The 15,792-nt window shown below is 37.3% G+C and overlaps 1 protein-coding gene across 1 annotated transcript in view; it reads right to left on the bottom strand.

The window, feature by feature from the left end:
* The window catches only part of LOC114664444 (E3 ubiquitin-protein ligase rnf213-alpha-like), a 282,755-nt gene that overhangs the window by 257,774 nt on the left and 9,189 nt on the right, over positions 1-15,792 (bottom strand). Inside the window, exons 6-7 of the mRNA XM_051918957.1 lie at positions 2,653-2,870; positions 1,904-2,047 (exon numbers count right to left, since the gene is read on the bottom strand). Coding sequence (XP_051774917.1) covers positions 1,904-2,047; positions 2,653-2,870 — 362 coding nt within the window. The remainder of the gene's footprint in view (positions 1-1,903; positions 2,048-2,652; positions 2,871-15,792) is intronic.

Here is a 15,792-nt window from a genome sequence, read left to right as displayed (position 1 = left end):
CTAACTACAGGGTCATGGGGGTCTGCTGGAGCCAATCCCAGCCAGCACAAGGCGCAAAGCAGGAACAAATCCTGGGTACGGTGCCAGCCCACCACAGGGCACACGCACACACACACACCAAGCACACACTAGAGACAATTTAGGATCGCCAATGCACCTAACCTGTATGTCTTTGGACTGTGGGAGGAAACTGGAGCACCCAGAGGAAACCTATGCAGACACAGGGAGAACATGCAAACTCCACGCAGGGAGGACCCGGGAAGCAAACCCAGGTCTCCTTACTGCAAGGCAGCAGCGCTACCACTACGCCACCATGCCGCCTTGCACATTGTACTATTTAAAAAAATTTTAAACTAAAATTAAAAGAATAAATAAATAAATAAATAATGGCTTGTAAAGGTATTATTGTAATTTTCAAAATCATTCTTTGCGGGCTTTAGCTACAACAAATGCAGGCGCTATGTCCTCCTCATCCAAAGATCTTCAAACACTGTGCGCTATCTCCTGGTACATAGTAAATCGCAAGTTAACATTTAAATAACTTTAAAGATGGAAACTTCTCTCACAAGAGGCAACAGTGATAGGAACAATCAGGACTTCTTAGACTTCCGCCTCACTGTTACCCCTTCACCCTGAGGCTGAATTGATGCTGCTGATTTTGGCCATGCACTGACTACAGTGGAGCCGGGAGAAACTGAAGCTTAATCAGAAATAGCCAAATTGTCTAAACAAACTAAGTCAATCCAAGACATGTAAATGTTCTTCATTATTTATAAAATCACCTTTAATGTTACGCAGCCATATCACATGCACTTCAGGACAGATCATCCACCTGAAGCTAACCATGTTGGTGCCTGGCTAGTACTTGGATGGGAGACCCACGAGGAAAAGCTTGGGTTGCTTCAGGAAGAGGTGTTGGAAAGGCCAGCAGGGGGTGCTTACCCTGTAGTCTGTGTGTGGATCTCAATGCCCCAGTGCAATGATGGGGTCACTGTGCTGTAAAAATGGCATCATCCTTCAGATGAGAAGTAGAACCAAAGTCCTGACTGTCTCTGGTCATTAAAGATCCCTGGGCATACTTTGTAAAGAGTAGGATGTATCATGATGTCATGCTAAATTGCCCATCGTGGCCTAGTCATTCTGGCCCCTAATCATTCTTTGTCTCTAATTGGCTATGTACCACTTGCCACTTCACCACCTAACAGCATACTGCATCATCCAGGTGAATGCTACACATTAGTGGTGGCTGAAGTGGCTCCCAACTCACTATGTAAAATGCTTTGAGCAGTGAGAAAAGAGCTATATAAATGTAAAGAATTATTATTATTATTCATCACATACACCGACACTCTTGCAATGGAGATTGGGACCATCCCTTGGGGGCATTTCTGAACGTGTTGTAGTTTTCTGGTCAGTCTATACTTTTTGACCAGACTTAGTTACCAGAAATGCCAGTTTTTATTTGCATTGTAATATATTTATATTGAATGTTAATGTGGACTTCTTAGCTTGGCACCTGTCTTTTCTTACCAATTTACTGTTATTTAGTACTTTGTGAGAAATGCTTTCATTTGAACCTACTTTTGTTGTTAAAGACATCTGCTCTCCAAATATGTTCATTATAATATTAATTTCTTAAAAATAAGAGAAGCATCAACTTCTGTTTATTAACGGAGCTTCTGTTCAGAAAAATGTAAACAATAAACCACATTTAGAAAAAAATCCTTATATTGAATGCTTTCAAGACCAAAACACCAAAGTTAATCAAAACTACTGAAAACCAAAATCTAGCTGGATCTTAACTTTCTTGACTGAACAAATATACAGTTTGCTTATAATGCATAAAGGTAGCCAGTAAACAGTGTAAAAGGAAGAAAAATATCATAAGACTTTCACATAGAACTTTTTTTACCTTTTTATGTTGTGATTTGATGATATATATGCCTTTATTATTAATAGCTGTAGCCAAAAACAATGAGGATAATTCCACAGAACCATGGCTGTTCTTCACAGATTTCAACCATTCTAGATGACGGGCCGTGTCATGCTGAAATTGAAATAAGACTGAGATAAAGAGTCTTTTTACAGAAGCATTTCTATATAGGGTAAAAAAAAGTACAGCCACCATCTTTTTAATGAAAAAAATGCATAAAATAAAAAACTACAGTATTTCATACAGAAATCAGTGCAATGATTGTCCAAACATTTAAAAATTGTAAAAACTGCAAAAGTCAAATTTAAACTCCTTCCACAATGGCACCATGAACTACACCACCATGCAATGAAAAATTCATTAATAAAAAATGGTATAGGTTCAAAAGAATTGATGTCTTTCTGAACCAGTGTGTAAATGATAAAAATAAATTATGAATACATACTATGTGGGCTTTCACAAAATGTTAACCATGTTTATTATAATTTGATGTCAAAGATGTGATTAGACTAAAAGAACCAACAGAGCAAACAGTAAGTTAAAATAAACTACAGTACGTGATATATTAACTTTGTTTCTTGAAGCCAAACAATAGCATCATTTAACACATTTTTAGAAGTTAAACTACAGATTATATTCCATAAGGTAAGGTTACACCTTTTAAAATAATAGTAGAGACATACATTTAAGTAAACAATCTTTTATAAAATGACATTTACCAGCTTCTTTGGAAGATCTGGATCGCTTTCTAGTGCCTTCCACAACTTTGTTGATGATTCCATAAAAACATTAAACCCAGCATCTGGTTTCAAGTCATAAAGCATGGATGAGTAACCAAGAATAGCATCATGAAAGCAGGCCACACGATCCACATCAAGGTCATTCTCTCCAGCAGAGATGGATGCCAAATCCACAAAAACTTTCAGTTCATTAATATCTGGAAAGAATAATTCAAAATAAATAATGTGTACAAAAAAACAAAAAGCAGTATTTCTGGTAATGGACTGGTACCACCCACTAAGAATTTATAAGTGGCATCCCTAAGTACAAAACAAGTGCTCCACCCCAAAATGCAAACTACAGAAAATTTCATTAAAATAGAAGGGACTGCAGTATTAAGATATATTTGTGAACAAATAAAATGGGTTATCAAGGGCAGTATCTGATGCAAACGACTTATTGTTTACTCCAGAGAAGATTGTTTGCCCTGTCTGCACTAAGAGTAAGATACAAGGTCACATCGCGGTGTGAAGAGGTACAGATTTGTCAGTGGTGTAGCCAGCTTGTTGAAGGCCCCTGTGCAGCACATTGAGGTGGGCCCCTCCAGTCTAGCATAACTGTTAGTAATTTATTCACGACTAGATCCTAGGGGCTGGCTGGGCAGTGCTGCCAGTGACCACGACACTATCAGATCACACGCTGGTGACAAACAAACCAGCTCTCTAAATGGAATTTGAAATAACATTTTTAATTTCTTTATCACAGGAGCTGTAATATAGCAAAATAAAATAAATTGTGGGAATGGAATGTGGGGAGGTGTGGGTGTGTAGTAGTACATAAATATATGTAAGATGTGGACCTGCTTACTTTTCCAAAACAACTTTGTGAAGGAAGATGATTAAAATGTAACGTAACCTAGAAAGTAGAAACTGTTCTGTGCTATAAAATGAAGCAATTTCAATTTGTAACAAATTAAAATAACAACACTGGCTGATAGGATACTACTGAAGCTGATGTATTGCTACTTTCAGACTTGGTATTGTTGTAACCATTTCACTCATTGCACTGTCTGCATAACCTGCTTGCGGCCGTTGCAACGATTCACCAGCATCAGCATTCTCAGTTCCTACTGCTGCCCCTTGCTCAGTTTTGAGAAAGGTAGAAATTTTGGTAAGCTTAGCATTCTTCAATTCCTGTTGCAGGCATGCCTTACATTGAGCAGCATCACTCTTATAATGTTTGCCAGATCTGCTGGCCGACATGGCGTCATATGGCGAGAGTATAAAAAGGACCAAATTGTTCAAATATTCGGCGTTTGCTTACTAACAGGGACCATAACTTAACAACAGAATTACTATGATTTACCATTTACAAGTTCAAACTTTGAAAACTGTTGATATCAAATCAATGTACAAAAGTAACAATTATTTATGATAATAATGTGTATTTACATTATTCATGTGCCATGGCATGCCAACAGTCACCAAATTTGGGAATGTGCAGTTCTCTGCAAGCTTGTAGGCCCTTGGGCTTTGAACAATCTGCATAATCCATTGCTACACCACAGAGACCTGTGCACTAATATTGAAAGAAATTCCTAGTTACACTCCTGGGGAACCATGTATAATACCTTGTGTAGAATTCACACTAAAAAATGCCATTGGACAAAAGTAGAAATCTGCGTACACATAAATTTGTTCACTAGGATAGATTTACCCGATCTGTGTAGAATAATTTCTCCACTTGCGTCTTTGACCGAATACCAACAAACTTTTTCAAAGAAGTATCTGATGTGCTAATTGATGGTGTGCTTCACATAGTAAAGTCATCATTAGATACGGGGGTCTTCCCAGACTGTCTTAAGTCTGCTGTTGTTAAACCCCTGCTCAAGAAAAATAATCTTGACTCTGCTGTTTTTGACTATTTTAGACCTACAGTATTTCTTTCGCAAGTAAAATTCTAGAAAAGGCAGTCATTATGCAGCTAAATGATCACTTGAATAAACATTCTATTCTTGATAAGTTTCAGTCAGGTTTTAAAACAAATCATAGTACAGAAACTGCACTGATTAAAGTACTAAAAGACAGACTACATTAGTACAGAATGTAGCTGCCAGAATCTTAACTAGGAAAAGAAAATGGTTCTATTCAATAAGGGCGCGCACAAAAAGGCGACCTCAATTGGGAGCAGCGAATAAAGGCAAACAGAACAAAATTATTACAGAAAATTTATTAGATAAAGGCAATGATTGAACGTATAAAAAGGCAAAAGCAAGAATATTAAAACATTCACTCAATTGAGGTCGCCCTTTTGAAGCTCGCCTTTATTTACACGCGCCTTTATTTGCCGCGCCCAATTGAGGTCGCCCTTTTGAAGCTCGTCTTTTTGTGCGTGCCCTTATTGAAGGATACCAAAGAAAATATGAGCACATCTCTCCAGTTTTGATGTTATTAAATTGGTTACCTGTGCCATTCACAATTGACTTTAAAATACTGCAAATGGTTTACAGAACCTTAAATAACTTTGCTCCATCCTATATTTTGGAATACATGTCACCTTACACTCTGAATCATAACCTTAGATTTTCAAATGAGTGTCTCCTTATAATTCCAAGAGCTAAACTTAAAAGAAGTGGTGAGGCAGCCTTCTGTTGTTATGCACCTAAAATCTGGTATTTATGCCAGGCTAATACAGTGGAGCATGTTAAAAAACTGCTAAAAACCCATTGTTTTAACATGGCTTTCTAATAGGTACATTTTAGTGTATCTCTGTTAAGATAAGAATTAAGAATTGTCATTTTTATCAAGGCTCCGTAATCCATACTAATCCCTACTATTCTCTGCTGTTCTTTTTCTGGTTAGTTTCCATAGTGCCACCATCACTTGATCATGGCACTACGCAGTCACTACATTGATGGATTGAATGCTGTACCCTAGATGTCCTCATGACCATCATCATCAAATTCCTGAAAAAGCTTGAAAGCTATAAGGATTGATTTAGATCATTTATGTTAGGTAGAATGCCTAGTGGAGGATGGGCGGTCTCTTGGCCTTGGAACTCCTGCAGATTTTGTTTTTTTTTTCTACGGCCCATCTGGAGGTTTTTTTTTGTGTTTTCTATCCTCTTCTAAATCTGACCTTACATTAATCTTTGTTATGTAGTATTTCCTTATCTGATTTTTGTTTTTTATAAACTTTTTTCTTTCTTCATCTTGTAAAGCACTTTGAGCTACACCATTTGTATGAAAATGTGCTATATAAATAAATGTTGCTGTTGTAAATGAATAAAACAGAGCGTGAGCAAAGTTGAACGCTGCTTCCCTTTATATATCCCAATCGGTAATTTTAACGCACATGCATGAGCCTACAGACCCAACCCGACTCCCCCCAGAATTTTGCCTATTTGAATATACAAATCAGTATAAATAGCCCATTCAGTTCAGTGTTTTGTTAAAAGACAATGACAAAAGCATGTGTAAAAAAGAAGAATTTCAGCAAATGCAAAATGGAAATCCTGCTCAGTTAAGTGGAGGCAAGGAAAAACATACTATTTCATGGCTTAAGCAGTGGTATAAGTATGTGGCAGAAAGTGAACATCTTATTAAAGAAAGAAACATCCTGTCACACACGTGCGCATGGGAGGCAGCTAAAGGGCTTGAGTGATGGCAGATTTGAGAGATGCCGGGAGGTGGCAGAGTGCAATAACTCTTTTTCTTTCTTGCCTGCAGACCATTCCCAGGAGATTCCACCTGACTCTCGTGACATCATTTCCGGGACCGAGCCAATGGAAGGAGTCCTTACTGGCTCCGAACCAATGGAGAATGAACACATCCCTGATCCTTATGACCTCACTTCCTGTCTCCCTCTTTAAAACCATGCCCTTTGTCTTTATTCCTCAGTCTGATCTTGGACTCGATTGTATGCACCTCAGTGCTACCGTTTGACCACTACAACTTTGCAGCCAAGGATTTGAGATTAATTGTGTGGCTGCCCCAAACCTTTTTCTGTCTCAGACTCGTTTTGTGACAATCCCTTAACATGACAAATCAGTTATCAGGCAGGAGAAAAGCTGTTGGTCTGAGAAACAAAGAATAGAAGTTCATTTTATAAATTACTGAATTTACATACAGTATCAATCAATGCATACATTTTGCACTGGTTGGTTCATTGGCTTACACCCAAGTGATTAAAATAAAATAAAAGTCTGTTATATTATATTCTGGTTCTTCTTATATCTTAGAGTTGCACCACCGTACTTGAAATTTCTGTGCATATAACAATTGCCCATTCTCGTTTATAGGCAATTTGCTGATTTCTTAGTTGTCTCTTAGTCATCCTTCAGTACTTTTTATATATTACATCAACCTTTCTTCTGGTACATTATTTACTTGACCATCTCAGTATTTTTCCTAAACCAATTCTTATATTTCAGCAACTGTAGGAAATTGATGGAGTGGCACGACATTGTGGAGGCAACTCAAAAGTTCAATTTCAGAAAGTTGCACAGTGCCGAAATAAAAAAAAGTAATCAGATATCAAAGTTGATGTGACAAGGCAAATCGCAGCCCCACTGTCTGTGTCAACACCACTATAGGAGGTGGCGGAATTCCGGGGCTCACACTATTTGAGCAGCGAGCTGCTATAATTATTGGCGGTTGAAGGGAACTCCAATATAACCACAGGTGAAGGTGAGTTTTAATTTCTTTTTTCGCTTACCATTATCCACACTGGTATAAATAATTTGCATGTTTAATAAGACAAACAAGCAGGCAGTAGATGCAGTGTTACTGTTTATTCTGTTTCAGACGATATTACAAAAGGAGACACCAGGCGGTGATGGTGCTGCTATTCGGAGCACATCTTTGGGCACTTGCTGCACACACACCACTGCCTTGGAAACCGCCGGGCGACCATCTGGCTGTGCTCTGACAGATTCTGTTTTGGAGTCACAAAATGCAATAGTGGAAGTTGTAAGAGACGTGGCCAATAAACTAAGGAATATAAGGGCTGTGATATTGACCATAAATTAAATGCACTGGTTAAAAAATAAATGCTGCATCTGATTACCTGTTTTTACATTCTGTTAATTACATTCAAACGAAGTTATAATGCTGTCCAATTTGGCTTATCATTTCGTGTGTCAGGTTCATCATACCGCATCTCTTTAAGTAGGGGCAAGCCATAATTGTTTGCCACATTATGCAGCACACCATATTCTTGCACAATGCAGCAAACTTTCTGTGGACTATAGAGCAGCAATTAATAGAGTGGAAATGCTTTCTATTAACATAAATGAATTCATTCTCTGAAGGCACCATACATTTGGCATGGCACAACTCAGTGATGACTGAGAAATACCCCGTCAGTCAATCAGTTCACATTGAAAAGATCCGGTAGCTAAAAAGCTGAGGGTGGACAGAACTTGCAAAGGAACAAGGTAAGCACAATTTCTCAAACTGTGTTTTTGTAAATCTGGCCCCAACTCTGGGAAATCTAAATCAATTTAGAAGCCAGTCATCATCATGGGACAAGAAATCAGTATGATCTCTGTATATGTGCTCTCTTCTAATTCTCAGAAATATGTGTACACATGGTCTGAGGCTGCCCTGGTAGCTTTACACCAAGTTTAGTTTTTATACATCTCAATGTGAGCATGGAAATGGCATTACGCAAAATTTTTGTGCTTACGCACCATTTATATATTAAGCCACTGGTGTGTACATACCAGTTAAATGCCAGTTTAATTTTTAATCTGCATTTCTGCAGGTTTATTCAGGGGATCCCTGTTTCATTCACTTAAGGTTGTCACTTAGACACCTGAAATTTGGAATAAAGTTGTATGTTTTTAAAGTCTGAATATTCAAAATTAAATATTCATGATTGAAACGGACTTGAGGGGTGCAATCACCTTCCTCCAGCTGATTAGCAAAGCTGTGTCCATGCTGACTTGAGCAGGTACATTAATTCTTCTCCCAGTCATGTTTTGATGCAGTCTGTGTGAGTGTGATGACATAAACGGTGAACCACCTGGAAGTGCTAACCATTTTGAATTTTAACCCAGATAAGAAAACTAACTTAGTTACTTAGTAAGACTTAATATTCATCCACTGAATGCAATGGATTTGCTCTTGTAGCAAGTAAAAAAATAAATATTTTCCAAACCAAGTAATTCCACTGTCTATTCTTTGTTTATAATGATGGCGAATTAAGGCACTCTATGTGCTGTGCCCATTAGTAGAAATGTCATTCCTTTTTCACTGACTAGGCTCTCATGTACCTTAGCTAATTATGCTGCTCTAAAATGGAAGCACACAACATTCTGGTCTGATGATATTTCTAATGCAATAGTGACAGCTGAGCATTGGAAGGATGAACAGTTAATAGCAATGCTACTACATGGCTACAAATGAATTTGTAAACCCTGCATTTACTCTAAAATGTGATTAAAGCACGTAATGTACATACAAGCAAATATGTGATTAAGCCAGGGAATACACACAGAGCACTTATCTCAGTAGTATGGAAGAGACTAAGATGCAGTCTGCAAATGTAATTATATTAATGAATGACACCTTAATACCAGTCCTGTTATTGGACTAATTCTGGATGAGTCAACAGATGTAAATAATATTATGGGTCAGAGCACTTACAAGAGATTCCTTGAGAACAAAACAACAATGTTAGTGTTTACAGGAATTCCGAAGCAATGAATGGGAAGTATATGTATCCTGAATAATCTCAGTGCTTACTGGTTTATGTAGAATTGATATTATGTTTGAATTCTAATTTTGATAGTATTGACTAAGCATAATTTATTTTTCAATTCATAAAAAAATGCATTGAATGTATTCATTAGGTACCTATAATGCACCAGCTACAGCAGTGGGTGAAGAAAAATGTAGTGTCTGAGTGGAGATTGGTGAGGCCATAAAGAATGATTTTCGGTTTGCCTCAAAGAATAACTCACAAATTGTCTGATTACTCAAAGGTTAAGTTAGAGTTCATCTAGAGTGTTCTCAGCAAGGGTAGGGAAATTCTGACTAGAACTGGAGATATTGTCAAGCAGTACAAGGGCTCACATTATGTGGGGCAGCATACATTTCATAACTTTATTAGTGGTGTCAGGTCACATCCCCAGTTGGTCAAAAAAAAAGAACAAAACTTTTGTTTGTTGGAAATTACATATTAATTCACTAACAGCATCATAAATCATTATTTACACCAAGAACATTTTCAGCAGGTGATAGCCTAAAAAAAAACTGTGCTACTCTGAATTCTAAATCTAATTAATTTTTCCAAATACTTCATGTGCTGGCCAAACCTTTCATTTGCAATCCCTGTTACCTTCTTATCCTATCAGCATTTGTTGTATGCACTGGGCAGCATTATGTCCAAAGTTTAAGCAGGTTTAGGCATATTCACATATAGTATTCACATTATTTAATAAGAATCGTAGGTTGCTCAGAAAGAGATAGTGAAAAATTCTGTATGTTTTTAATTAAGAGGTTTTTAAAACTTTTTAATCTCAGGACCCAAATAAGGAAAATCATAACCATAGTGTGACTCAAGAAGAGTATTATTACCATAATGACAGTGGATCCACACACAAACATATAGCAATGGCCACATAATAAAAAACATTTTTCACATGAACATTACTAAAAGAGGAAGGTGGAAAGCAAACATACTGATAATAAAACAATAATTATCATTCAAAATAGGAATAGATTCCTAAAGTTTAAAACTGCTAGTGTAAAATGTTAGTGTAGGCTTAGTAGAGTGGAGAGAAATAAATTATTTGTAATAGGTACCATAAGAGATCGTGATGATTTTTGAAAGGACTGGGCACTTAATTTAGTCACTCGACTCATGGAGGTGAACGAATAAGGAATAAAGCAGTCAAAAAATAATTAATCAAGGTTTTTATTTACCTTGTATGAAAAACATTACCTTTTGATAATTTTTTTTCAAATAAGCTTCATCATTGACAATATATTCCTTTAAATCAGTTTGCAAATTGTTTGTCATATCATGGTTTTCATTTCATTTGATAAACTGAGTTAAAATTTTGAGTCATAATGTATGCAAGTATGTATGTTTTATTTGTATGTTACACAGTTGGTAGAATAAATCTTAATGAAGAGTTTGGCACAAAGTTAAATTTGAAATAGTCAACCTGAATGCTGATGTCTTTGCACTACAGCCTGTCTCCTCCTTTTGACTTTTTTCTGGTGTTATTACAGTTCTCACTTTTCCAAAAAACATATGCTTTACACTAACTTTAGAATAACATTTATTAAACGACTTGAAAATAGTATAATGAGAAGGAATCCCCACTTACCAAGGCATATTAAACTTAATGCACAATCTCCCTGACACCTCAGTTACTGATCTGCACTCAATGCTTGCTGTCATACTAAACATGGGATGAGGCATTGACCAGCACTTCATGGTAAATTAAACTGAATTTAGCATACAACGCTATTACACCATGTCACACACGTGTGCATGGAAGACGGTTTATAGGCTTAAATAGTGTTATTTCTCAGCCAGACCAGGGGTTGGTGCTGTTATCTGATCCTTTCTCCTCTTGTCCCTTTGCAGACCAGCTGAAGACCGTGCCTCTCTGTGACATCACCACCTGTTCACCCACTGATGACATCACCTTTTGTTACATAATTTCAGGTACCCAGAACCCATCTACCTGCCACATCAGTTCCTGTTCCGGACTCCCAGATTCCACCTTTTCCTCTTATTCACTATATTTATAGTCATATTGTTTTTGAGATCCGCCTTGTAAAGACATGTTTTCCTTATTTTGTGATTTATCAGTAAACTGGGTAGCCATCCCGAAACCTTTTTCTGTCTGTTGCCTATTTTTTACCACAACCATTATAAAGGCGGCATCACTTTTCCTCTGTGTGCTCTCGGGGAGTTAATGCCGCAAATCTTCGCACACTCACCCGTGCTTATCCCGCAACAAGCTCTTCTACTTCTATCAAGGCAGCTGTCTTGAACGTGAGATCAGTGTCTAATAAAACTTTTATTCTGCAAGACTTTATTACCTTAAATAATCTGGATTTCTTTTTCATCACTGAAACCTGGATTTTAAATGGTGACTCTTCATGTTTTTAAACTCTCCGTGGCTGACTCGTCATGGTGGGGGCATTGCCACTGTTTTTAAAAGTATGTTTTTGTGTCAGAGCCTTACAAAGGGTCCGTTTAGCAGCTTCGAACTGCAACATTTCGAAGTGTGCAGCTCCCCTTCTTTGTTGTTTGCCGTGGTTTATAGACCTCCTGTATTTAATGATACCTTTGTTTTTGCATTCTCTGATCTCCTGGCTGATATCACCCTCTCCCATGACAAAGTATTTATTGTTGGTGATTTTAACATTCACGTTTGTTGTCAATCGAAACCTTTGGTTAATGACTTTTTATCACTATTGGACTCATTTGATTTTATCCAGCATATTAATACGCCAACTCACTCTCTCGGTCACACCCTTGGTCTCATTTTTATTCGTGATATTACAGTTAAAAATACTGATTTATGCGATGATTCTTTCACTGATCACTTTTCTACAATGATGGATATGAATATTACTGTTAATGTCCCGTCTAATAGCTGTGCTCCACGCTGCGCTCGCTTTTTAAATTCTTCTATTACTGTATATCTGAATTTAAAACCATATTCTCTAGTCTTGATGTGCATGTCCAAAATAATGGTATCAATGATTCTGTCTTAAATTTTAATTCTTCTTGTAAAATGGTTTTAGACTCAATTGCTCCACCCAAGATACGCAGTAATAAGGGAAGACCTGCTCCCTGGCTAAATGAAACTACGCGATCGCTGTGCCGCGCCTGTCGAGCTGCTGAACGGCGTTGGAAAAAAGATTGACTGATTGTTTCTAAACAGATTTTTAGGACTTCTCTATTCAACTTCCAGGCAGCCAGTAAGAAATCTAAACATGATTTCTTTGCTGATTTAGTATCCCGTCATTCTAAGAATCCTAGGGTCTTATTTAATTCAATTAATGTGATCATTCACCCTCATTCTGTGATGGGATTAAATAGCACTGTTCATTCATGTGAGCAGTTTCTATCATTCTTTGTCAGCAAAATTGATACTATCCGCTGTGGCATTGTTCAAAGTGGCTATGAACTTCCTACTGTTAAACAGGGCATTGTCTTAGAATCTTTTGATCTTGCCTCACTTTCACAGTTAAAAAGAACTATTGACACCCTTAAACCAGCTCCCAGTCCTCTCAATTTAGTACCACCACGCCTCTTAGTGGAAGCCTTTGATGTTTTGGGCCCACCTTTATTAGCAATTATCAATGATTCTATTAGTGAGGGGGTTGTGTTTAGGCGTTTTCATGGTGTTGAAATGGCCCTCCTGAAAGTATTCAATGACATCTCTATTATTATGGACTCACGTGACGCGGCAGTCCTTCTCCTCCTTGACCTGTCCGCTGCCTTTGACACTATTGACCATGAGATATTGCTGATGCGGCATGAACATCTTGTGGGGCTTAAAGGGGCTGCTCTTAACTGGTTCAGGTCATATTTAACTGGTAGACACTTTTCAGTGACTTTAAATTCCTCTTTTTCGTCTACTGCTCCTCTTAAATATGGTGTTCCTCAGGGATCCATCTTGGGTCCTATTTTATTCTCTATATACCTTCATCCTATTGGAGCTGTTTTTAGGAAATTTAACATTTCTTTTCACTGCTATGCTGATGACACACAGGTTTATATTCCTGTCTGCAACTCTGCAATAAATCAACTACACAACTGTCTTTCTGAACTTAGATCCTGGATGGCTAATAATTTCTTGATCTGAATAAAAATAAAACGGAGTTGCTTATAGTGGGTCCATTAGCTAAAGCCCAAATTGGTCTTGGACTTCTTGGCTCTTTCTCTGTCTTTTGCAAACCTCAAGTCCGCAATCTTGGTGTAATCTTTGACAGTAAACTCTCTTTTGAGAAACAAGTAAATTCTGTAGTCAAGAGTTGCTTTTTCCAGCTTCGTCTATTAGGTAAAATCAAGCCTTTTTTATCTTCTAGGGATCTTGAGAAAGCTACTCATGCTTTTATTTTTTCTTGCCTTGATTACTGCAACTCACTGTATTCTGGGATTAGCAAATCTCTGATACACAGGTTACAGTTGGTCCAAAATGCTGCCGCTCACTTTCTGGTTGGGGCAAGAATTTATGATTCTATTTCTTCTATTTTAGCTTCTTTACACTGGCTGCCTGTCAGTTTTCGAATTGATTTTAAAATCTTGTTGCTAGTTTTTAAATCTTTACATGGGCTTGCTCCTGCCTATTTATCCGAATTGTGTGTTTTTGTGTGTGTGGTCACCTTTTTAAAAGCAGCGCTGACACCCTTTGACCTCAACAGCCCCAGCACCCTCAGCAGAAGACCAATCAGATCCACTGCAGGGACTGCTGGGAGTTGCAGTTTCAAATTCTATTGGCTACTTTCACCATCCCAAGCTGCGGTTCTCTGTACAGTACAGTATTTCCACAAAAAAAGCCATGAAAATTGCAGAGGATATTTGCGGTTTCCGCTAACAATTATTAGTCTGGTTGTAAGGAAAAATCCTTGAATGACTGAGGCCACGAACTCTGAAAAGCGACTTTGCGGGGGTCTACTGTATTATATTTTCGTACCACAGAAGCTAAAGCTTCTTATGATGTCTTAATGGCATTGTTTATAGGATATGTCTTAAATCTAACACTACTGCAATAAATGGATCGCTAAACAGAGGGCAGAATATCCACTCTACAAATTTTGCACTTGCAGAAAGTCAGGTACTTTTACAACACAATCAAATGACAATCCATCAAAAACCTATCTGTGACCCTTAGTTTAAGAAACATTGTTTTAATTGCATTTCAGCTTACTAAAATTGACAATATTGTAGAATTTACATTGTTTTTATAATTCCATTTATAAGAATTATGCATCTTTTTCTATTTTTCATTAGAATATAGTGTGTATTAAAGGTTGATGTACACTGCCACTTTTAAAAAACATAATTTTTAGTTGAAAGGCTTAAAAGGCTGCACCTGTTTAAATACTTTTTAGAGAGACGTTAGCAATAGCTTGAATTACTACATAAATATTTATATTTTTATAAAGACTTATTATGGCTTCCTAGGTATTTTGGGAACCTTGAAATGGTAAACCTAGTTTATTATTGTTAATTCATGTCAATTTAAGTAAAAACCTTTTTCTTTTTTTAACTAACTACTTAACTAATCATCAAAATAATCTGTACATAATTTGTATATTTACTTGACTACTGTATATCAAAGCGAGTACTGTGTTTATATAGTTAGTGTCAAGTTAAGTCTGTCCAGTGTGTGCCAAGGTATCTATCAAAGGTGCATTGTCTCTCTACTCTTGTTCATGACTTTCACCGGCAGAATATAAAGGTGTGGCCAGGGATTGGACAGTATCTTGTTTGGGAAGGTAGGGATTGCATCTCTGCTGTTTGCCAATGATGTTACCCTATTAGCTTCATAGGACTGTATCTCTGACAAGCACACAAAAAAGTGGTTCACAAAAAAGTGTGATGCAAATGGAAAGTCAATTAACTTCTCCAGAAATTAAGTTACAGTAGTTTGTTCTCATCAGGTAAGGAGTGAGCAGTTGACCCAAGTGTAGGAGTTCAAGTTTCTTGGGTGATCATGAAACTTGCTAACAGACTAATGCAATGGCAACAGTTTTGCAGCTGATCTATGAAGTGAGAACTAATGCACTTGGAATAAGTTTTCAAATTACCACTCACTCAGCACCCTCTCACCTACTGTAACTAGCTCTAGGTTGCGATTAACAGAATAACATCAAGAATAAAGGCAGCAGAAATTAGGTTACTGTGCAGAGTTGTTGGGCTTACTTTTGTTGGGGTCCTCTAAAGTGTCATGCAACCAGTTTCAACTGTTGTTTATCACAGAAAACAATCTAGACAAAAAAAGATAGAGCCTTCGAATCAGAATTCTATATTTCTGTAAAAGGGAAGATGCCATACCAGCCTACTTGCATGAGATGATACAGAAGTTATGTGTTTAGATTACAATATACATGATTGGCTAAATAATAAATAGCTGAGATATAATATGATTGCCTTAAT

Source organism: Erpetoichthys calabaricus, chromosome 14 (genome assembly GCF_900747795.2).
Source record: "Erpetoichthys calabaricus chromosome 14, fErpCal1.3, whole genome shotgun sequence".
Classification (NCBI taxonomy): domain Eukaryota; kingdom Metazoa; phylum Chordata; class Cladistia; order Polypteriformes; family Polypteridae; genus Erpetoichthys; species Erpetoichthys calabaricus.
Note: the sequence above shows the minus strand (reverse complement) of the source record. Positions and strands in the feature narration are given on the sequence as shown.